Source organism: Pediculus humanus, genomic scaffold, assembly GCF_000006295.1.
Source record: "Pediculus humanus corporis 1103172107910 genomic scaffold, whole genome shotgun sequence".
Taxonomy (NCBI): domain Eukaryota; kingdom Metazoa; phylum Arthropoda; class Insecta; order Psocodea; family Pediculidae; genus Pediculus; species Pediculus humanus.
In genome coordinates, this window is record NW_002987483.1 from 726,887 (window position 1) to 736,820 (window position 9,934).

The window sequence follows — 9,934 nt, forward strand, 5'->3', positions numbered from 1 at the left end:
GTAATTTTATTGTTGACTTTTCATCATTAAAAACGTATTAAAAAAAAAAAAAAAAATTGGATTTTATTGGTTTTTTTGTCCACGTGCGAGTATCCAAACTTAAAAAAAAAAATTTTTTTCTTCTCAATTTTTCTTTTTTTTTTTTGTAAAGTCGGTTTTTTGAATTGTGAATTTTGTGTCGCGAAATTTCGACTTTGAAAATAAACAAAATTTATTATTATTATTATTTTTAACTTAAAAGAATTAAACGAGGAGGTTGTTGTTGTTGTTGTTGTTGCTGTTGCTCTTGTTCTTCTTCTTTCTTAAAATTCTGTAATTGATTAATTAATTTAGCGTTCGAGTTGAAAATACCATAAATAAAGAGAAGAATCAAAGATTTTACCAAAAAACCTCCCCCTCCCCGAAAAATTCTTTCTCTCTCTCTCTCTCAAAAATGATGATAATAATAATAGTAAAATTTTGGGAGAAAAAAAATTTATTGCATGTACTTATGAGAGATTAAATACTTGAACGTTAAAACGAAAAGAAATAAAAAAATTTTAAAAAAAGCGACGGAAAATTTTTTTTCCTCTTCTCCCTCCCCTCCCTCCCCTTCCCTCGTTTTTTTCCCTCTTCGTAGCGTGGGGATCGGACAATGAAATTTGCGTGTTACGTCACGCTAATTTAAAAAGGGGGGAATAACCGTTTTTATTTTTGGCAGGCAGTGCGACCCGAGGGAATATTTATTCATCCTCACCTGTTAATTTATATACATACATATAGAAAAAATTTTCTTTAAAATAAATAGGGGGAAGGTGGGAAGGGAGGGAGGGAAATTAAATAAAATAAAAAATCAAAGTTCAAAGAGCGCACGCACTTCCGCACTTTCGCACAAACGCACAATTACAATTTTTCTCCTTCATTTATTCTTTAAGAAATTTATTTATTTTATAACATAATTCAAAATAGTTTATTGATATATAAATAAATATATATAAATAAACTGTGATAATAATAATAATAATAATAATAATAATAATAATAATAATAATAATAATCCTTTTTTTTATAGATGAAAGGAAAAAATACAACACGTGGAGTTTGCCAATAGATAAATAGGAAAAAGGAAAAAAAAGGAAAATTCTGTGATAATTTGGCGGTTTGATGAAAACTCGCATAAATTCATGGCTTTATTGAGCGTTACGGGTAAGATTTTTTATTTTTTATTGTTCCTCCTCCCTCCCCCCTTTTTTTATTTGAAAATGACGTCCACTAATTATAATTACGTTAATATAATAAGAAAATAAATGACTATTCACAAAACACAGACACAGACACACACATACACACGCAGAGGGGAAAAAAATAATGTAAATTTAATTAATTAATTAATTAATTAAAATAATTTATTGATGAATAAATAAATAAATAAATAAATAAAGGACTTTATTGATAATGATAAGAATAATAAATTTAAAATTGGGTGAAAGGAAAGAACGAAGGAAAGACGAGATAAATCAAAGATTGATCATGAGTAAAAGTATTGAGTTTCTCGCATCATTAAATCTTTAACTTAACTTAACAACCCCTTTTGCATGACGTATAGATTTTTTCTCTTCGTCTTCTTCTTCTTCTTCTTATTCGGACATTTTTCTTTTTTTTTTTAAAAAAAATACTTTTCGGTTTTTCAATATGATATAGAAGAAAAAGAAGAAGATGGAGAAGAAGAAGAAGAAGAGAAAGGAAAAAATAAAATAAAAAAGAAAAACCTTTTACGATTTTAACTTTTCTAGTTAATAAATTTTTTATTTTATTTTATTTTATTTATTTATATACGAGAGTGTTGTCTGAGCGTTTTAAACAAAAATAATCCCCCCGAGAGTTAATATTTCAAGAAACGCCCCCCACCGCCCCCTCCTCACCGCCCCTACCCTCCCACCCCCACGAAAATGCCCGGTAATTTATAAATTTTTTAACATTTTAACAAATGTGTTGTTTGTTTGTTTGTTTGTTGTAACCGATTCGGCAAGTATGCACTAAGGAAAACAAAAACAATCATGGCGACGCAAAAAAATTTTTTCGTAATTTACATTCGATTCGAGTTTTTTTTGAAATAATCTTATTATTTCATTCACACACGCTTTTCCTTTTTGCCGCCATTTTAAACAGCAGAAAAAAAAGATTTTTATTCTCTATTACAAAATTAATATAACTCACTTTTTCTTTTTTGAATAATTTTCAAGAGACGTGATTTTCCCCCTAAAATATATCCCGAGATTTCCGCCATTTTTTTTATTTTTACTTTTGTATGACGTCACGTGTGAATAATATTAATGGATATTATTTGTGTTTCCCCCCCCCCTCGTAATAATTAATTAAAAAAAAAATACTTTTTAAATTTAAAAACGGCGAAAAAAATAATGTAATACTTAAAATATATATGTAGAGAGAGAGAGAGAGTAAAAAAAAAAGAGAAAAAAAATAATGGGAAGTGTTGCGCATGGCTTATTATTATTATTATTATTATTATTATTATTATTATTATTATTATTATTATTACTATGTCGCAACTCGATGATAAATATAACTTTTTACTTATCATCAAAAGGTTTTTTCCACCTGACAAATTTTAAGCGAAAAAAAAAATTATATATTTCTCTCTCTCTCTCTCTCTCTCTCTCTCTCTCTCTCCCGATTTAAATAATTTATTATTATTATTATTAAAACACATACGAAGGTTCGAAGGTTAACGTGACGTGAAAAAAATTTTTTTTTTTATTTTTTTTTTCTTCTCATGTCAAATCGTTATCAGAAAACATCAACGTGGAAAACAATAAATAATTTTTCTTTTTTTTTTTTTTTTTTCCCGGAGTAAGTACAAAACGGGAAAAGCTTTTTCCGTGATAACTTTAAATTAGATTAACGTATTGATTACATAAAAAAAAAAAGAAAAAGAAAAATGTCACAGAATGAAAAAAGATGGATACGAAAATAAAATATTTGTACAAATTCGTACTAAAAAAGAGATCGATTTAAAAAAAAAAAAAAAAAAAAAAAATTTCAACGGATTTCGAAGAGAGAAAGAACACGACAGACGCACCCACCCACACGCACACCCACCCACACACACACACGCACCTACCCACACGCACACCCCCCACACCCACGCACGCACCCACGCACACACGATTTTTTTCATTTATTTAATTTTTGATGTATTATTAATTATACTAATATTAATATTATTATTATTTAGTTAAAAAGGCTAGATATGCCGGAATTCAAGCTCAACAATACAATTCGTATGTCACGTTGAAACTCCAGAATGTCAAAAGCACGACGGTCACAGTCAAGGGTTCAAACCCTTGTTGGGAACAGGATTTCCTTTTGTAAGTGATATCCTTTATCAAAAAAAACTATTTCAGATATTTCTTATTTGTTTTCATCGGGAAACTTTTCTCCCAGCCCCCCCCCTTTTTCCCTTCTCCCCTACCCTCCCCCATCTCCTCCCCTCTTTTTATTTTTTATTTTTCCACAACGTTTCTTACTTATCAATTAATTAATTAATTAACTAATTTTCTTATTCATTTATTTACTCGCATTTTTGAAAATTCAATTTTTTTTTCTGTTGGGGGAGGAGGAAGAAAGAGGGGAGGGGAGGATACTTTCGAAAGACAAAATGATGATAATAATAATAATAAAATATGAGGGTTTATATTATTCATTTATAATAATGATAAAAAGAGTGGGGTGGAAAATATGGCGGATTTTCCGCGTGGAATTTAAAGTTTGAATTATTATCAATTACTTGATTAAATTCAAAAAAAAAAAAAAAAAAAAAAAAAATGCAAAGTTTTCCCGTTTTGAGAGGGGGGCGGTTTTTTCGGGGGCAAGGGGGTTGCAGATTTGCATTGAGGCACTACTACGCCTTTGAAAAAAAATTTTATTAATTAAAAAAAAAAAAATTATTATTATTTTGTTAGAAAATTAATTTTAATTTTTTTTTTTTATTAACGATAAAAAAAGTAAATGAAGTAATTTTATTATTATTATTATTATTTTTATTCATTCATTATTATGAATTTTTTTTTTTATTTTTTTTTTGTTTTTTTGTTTTTTTGTTTTTCACCCAGTTGGAAAATTACGGTGCCATTATTAAAATAAGGGGGAGGGGGAAAAAAAAGAAAAATTTTTTTTTTTTTTTTTAATAATTTTTCTTTTAACGACGATAAGAAAATTTACAGTGGCGTTAGAATTAATGCGAGTTGAATTTTTCTTTTTTTGGTTTGTTTTCGACTGGAAATTACGTATAAAATGTGGAGAACGACGACGCACTCTTCTACTTCCACGTTAAGAAAACGTAAAAAAGGGAATTTTTCCTTTCGAATCAAATAATAACATGAAATCCAAATTTTTAGCTTTACTCTCCAGAGATAAATTTCAGTTTTTCTTTTTCTTCCCCCTTTTTTTTTTTTTTTTATTCGATTTCCCAAGATATTTTAAACTGGAGAAATTTTTCCTTTTTTCTTTTTCTTTTTCTACCCATTGGAAAATCTTTGATTTTTATATAATTTTTTTTTTTTTTTGGGTTTCATCGTGAAAAAAATTTTTTTACTTTTCCTTTCTTATTATTATTATTAATTGATAAATTTAAAGAAAAGAAAAAAGAGAAAAAAATTTTCCAATGAGGAGTAGTAGAAAAATGTCGTCGTTTGTTACTTTTTTTTTTTTTATATTTTTTTAAACACAAATAAATAAAAAAATTAAAAACTTGTCGCAAACAAACACAAAAACATGCAAGTGAAAATAAATAAATAAAAAAACAAAAAGAAAACAAAAAGGTCAAAGTTTATGTTTATTAAATGTATTATTTATTTTCTCTTCTCAAAAAGGTTTATCGTTTTTCCTTTTTCTTATTTCATTTAAAAAAAAAAAAAAAAAAAAAAAAAAAAGGTTGTTTAAAAACAGAAGAAAAGAAAAATTTTCCTTTTTTTTTTTTTTTTTTTTTTTATTATTTCTTTTTAAGGTATTTCAGGTATTAAATTGATATTTAAATATTTAATAATTTTGTTTTTTTTTTTTTTTTTGTCGATTCGACTGCAAAATTAAAGGAAACGTACATACGCGCACGCGCACACACGCGTATGAAAAGATGAAAGAAAATTTTTCTTTTTATTTTTTAATAATAAACCAACCCACGTTTATTTATTTTCATGATTTAAAAGGTTAACTCTACCCACGTGTATGATGAAAAGTAATCGTCGGATGTTGTTACCGTGTCAACTTTGACCTTTTAATAAAAAAAAAAAAAAATTCTCTCGTGTTATTACTCTAAAATAAATAATACAAAAAACTTCATTTATTTATTTATGTATTTATTAATTTTTATGAATGAATTTATTAAATTTTGACGCGAGTTTCTCGCACTAAAGGGGATGACGTAATCAAAACCCTTTCTTCATTTTTTTTATTGTGATTCGATTGATCGATCGATAGATCGATTGTTTAATTAATTAATTAATTTTTTTTTTTTTACACAGCGAAACGAACGACGTAAATACAGGATTGTTAGTTGAGGTTTGGAGTAAAGGAATGATTTGGGATCGAGCACTCGGTTACAATTATATACCTCTAAGGGATATACAATATTCGAACGAGGTGAAAAATTATTATTATTATTATTATTATTATTATTATTATTATTATTATTATTATTATTACTATTACTGTTATTCATTAAGTGAAAAATTAATATTATTTTGGTGTCTGAATACAGGAAGGAACCGGACAGTGGATATCGTTAAATGCAGAACTCGTAATGAGAGATGGTGAAGTTGTTGGAACGAAAACTCCGACGGGGGATTCATTGCTGTTGGATTGCAGATTCGAATTACCATTCGGTAAGTTTTTCTTTTTTTTTTTTTTTTTTTTATAACGCGAGTTGTTGTTGTTAATCATCATCATCATCATCATCATCATCATTATCACCATCGTCGTTGTAGTAATCGATATATCAATTAGCGTACGAATTTATTAACGTTACGGCATTCATTATTATTATTATTATTTTTTTTTTTTCCTTGTCTTGAGAGAAATGTTTTTAATGTTTTAAAGTTTGTTCTCGCGAGACGTGTATAAGGAGGAAAAGGCAAAAAAAAAGAAAACGGGATTCGAACAGGGAGGGGGAGGAAGAAAAAAATGGCGGAACATATATACATAAATTATTTAATTTTTTTAATAATTTCGACAAAATATTTGATTTAAATTTTTATTATAAGAGTTATGTCATTACCCAATAATAATAATAATAATAATAATAATAATAATAATAATAATAATAATAATAATAAGTAAATAATTAATTGACGTAAATATAATAATAATAATAATGACGGTAATCTACCTTGGCTTTTTTTTTAAATAGAGTAGCGTGGCGTGTTTGTTCCCCATCGAAATTAATATTTTATTTATAGTTTTATAAAATTAAATTAAAAAAAAAAAACAAACGAACAAACGAACAATAGAACGACAATATTTTTGCTTTTTTTACGTAAAAAATTTTTTTTTTTTTAAATATCGTGTAATAAGAATTTAAATTGGGATTTTTCATTTAAATAATAATAATAGTAATAAGGATTTAATTAAAATTTAAATTTTTTTAATTGACGTAATGGGTATTATTATTATTTAAAATTTTTTTAATAATGCGGTAGGTATCGTTCGTTAATAATATAACATTTATTAGGTATTATATTGTATTATTTTTATGATTGTCTCGTGCCACGTTTCGTTTAAAGTGTACTGACATTTACTAGACTAACTCAATGTGATGACATTATTATTCTCCCCATTTTTTCTTTTTTAAATTTTTTTTACCCACTTGTTTGATACATATTGTTATTTCCTCGTGGTATCGATTTTATTATCATCATCATTATTATTATTGTTATTATTATTATTATTATTGCATCGTTTTACATTAACATTTGAACACCCATTCATTTACATTCATTTACATCCACTTTGAATTTAATTTTTTTTTTTTTGAACAACCTGATTTATAAAAAAAAAAATTGAAAAACGAAGGAAATGGTTTTCATCGCACAATTAAATAAATAAATAAATAAATAATAATAATAATAAAACAATAAAAAGTAATGATGATAATAATAATAATAATTTTTTTTTTTTCATATCGTTTTGTTTTCATATCGTTGAGTTTTCCTCAAAAGGTTTTTTTTTTTTCACAATTATTTTCATTTTTAATTTAATTTTTTTTTTTTTCTTTTTTCTTCAAACGTCAAATCATTTGAAAAAAGGTTCTCAAGAAGCAGTAGAAAGAAAAATTCATACGAGTTTTATTATTATTATTATTATTATTATTATTATTATTATTATTATTATTTTTCTTTTCATTTACATCGAATAATTTATAAAAAAAAAAAAAAAAAAATAAGCATTAGAGGAAAAAGGTTTAAAAAAAATTGTGTAAAAACGGAAATAAACGATCATTAACAACGGAAAACGATGGGGGGAAAAGAAAAAATTATTATTATTATTATTATTATTATTTTTAAAAAAACTAATTTTAATAACGGATCGTTCGATGATTACCGGAAACGAGAAACAAAAAAAAAAAAAAAAATTTTTCACTTTTATGCGACGCCATTTTTGTTTTTAAAATTACCAATTACTTACACCCGGGGTGAAAGGTAGGTCGTAAGTTGAAAATTACGTTAACGCGTTTGCGGTAACCGTTTAAAATTAAGATGAATAAATAAATAAATAAATAAATAAATAAAAGACCTTAATTGTCGTCTGCTATACGTAGGAAAAAAAAAAAAAAAAAGGAAAACATGCAACGCCGCGGATAAATTCATTTGAATTATTTTTTATTACAACATGTTTTTTAACGCGTTGATTTTTCTTTTTTTTTTTTTTTTTTTTTTCGTTCTGTAGATTTTTCATTGTTTAAAAACCGGATTTTTTTTTCCTTTTACAATATTTTCACACTACGATTACAATTTGTAATGAATAGTAAAAAAAAAAAAAATGTCGGAATGATTTCAAAGGAAAATAATTTAAATTTTTTTTTTTTTTTTTTTGTAAAAACGGAGTTTAAGGCTACTTTCCCTTTTTTTTAATTAAAAACTTTTAATTGACAATATTACTGGAAGGAAGGGGAAGGAAAGAGAGAGAGAGAGAGAGAGAGAGAGAGAGAGAGAGAGAGAGTGAAACGATTATATAAAAATGCATAAAACGTAATTTTTTCTAGAACGTTCTAGAAAAAAAAATTGTTTTACCACCACCGCCACTATCACCACACAACGGAAACGTACGGGAAAAAAATTTTTTTATAAAAAGAAATTAGTTACTCATTAAAATCATATGATAAAACGAATCAATTTAAATTTAAATTACTTTCAAAATTTTCCCACGGTTCGTTTTTTTGGCGGGAAATGAGGAATTCGTATTGTTTTTTTTTTAGCCATAAATATCACATGTTTAAATATTTGTTAATTTTTATTATTATTATTATTCTTATTATTATTATTATTTGTCGGTGTAAAAAAGACAGAAAAATTATTACCGTAATAAATACGTTATTAAAATTTTGAAAATTAATCAAGTGAATAGAAAAAAAAAAAAAAAAAAAAAAAAAAAGGAAAAAAATGTCCTCCAACGTTTCCAACCTTTGGGATCCTCACACGCGCGTACAAAAAAAAAAAATTATTAATGTCGATTTTATGTATGTAAAAAAAATGAGGGGGTGGAGGGGAAGGGGAAGGGGAGGGGAGAAATATTAACTTGAGAGCAATTAAAATATTTATTGATCCCTTTTCCTGATCCGGGAAAATTTTCCCGCCGCATTCCCTTTAAAAAAAAAAAAAAAAAGTTTTCCCTCCATTATTTTTCATGCATTTTTTAAACCCCCCCCCTTCTTTTTTCCTTTCTGAACTTTTATTATTGTTATTATTATTATTATTATTAAATTTAAATATCGATGTGTATTTACATATGTACGTATAGTATTTTAAAAAATTATTGGGAGGGGAGGAAGGAAGAAAGGATGGAAGGAAGGATGGATGGATGGTTGGAAGGAAAGATGGAAGGAAGGAAGGAAGGAAGGATGGAAGGAAGGAAGAATGGGAGGAAGAATGGGAGGGAGGATGGAAGGAAGGAAGAATGGGTGGGAGAATGGGAGGGAGGATGGAAGGAAGGAAGAATGGCTGGGAGAATGGGAGGGAGAATGGGAAGGAGAATGGAAGGAAGGATGGAAGAACGAAGGGGGAAAGGATGGATGGAAAATTGACATAATAATGATAATTATTTCGAAAAAAAATTTTTTTTTTGTTGTTTGTACGAAACGATTTTGATGATTTTATTTAGGACGCTACGATCCACCTTCGGGTTGGAAATGTTTGCTTACATCCGATACCCAAAGAACAAGAACAAGAGGGAGAAGAAGAAGCGAACCGAGATCTTTGGGGGATGATGACAACACTGATTGGCTCCCACTCGGTCAACAGAATCTACCTGATCAATGGTCAGGCAGAGGTAACGCAACACAACCCACGCACAAAAAAAAAATTCTCTTCACTGAATTAAAGAATGGGAATGGCACGAAATTAAATTTTTTTTTTTTATTCTTTCTATTCACTTTTCAATTTTTTTTTTAGGAACTGAAAAAGCCAGAATAAAAAAAGGAAAAGAAAAAAAAGGAAAAAAAGGAAAAGGAAAAAAAATCTAAAATTAATTCCAATATGGCTTCAGTTCCTGAATTTACAATTCAATTTTTTTTTATTTTTTGTCTGACGCAATATTATTATTATTATTATTATTCTATTTTTACACTTTTATATATATATATGTATATATATTTTTGCCTCTTCGTACAAATGATAAAAATAGACTGCAATTTTGCACAATATTATTATTATTATTATTATCATCA

General features: G+C 26.8%; 1 protein-coding gene across 1 annotated transcript; it reads left to right on the forward strand.

Annotated features, from left to right (window-relative positions):
* Positions 1–3,235: 3,235 nt before the first annotated feature.
* Phum_PHUM400670 (unc-13, putative) lies at positions 3,236–9,666 on the forward strand (the record flags this gene model as incomplete). The annotated part of the gene is made up of 5 exons (XM_002428744.1): positions 3,236–3,368; positions 5,520–5,637; positions 5,756–5,879; positions 9,370–9,526; positions 9,660–9,666. Coding segments are annotated over 5 exons (537 nt in total), but the record flags the coding sequence as incomplete, so codon positions are not given.
* Between the last annotated feature and the right edge of the window lie 268 nt (positions 9,667–9,934).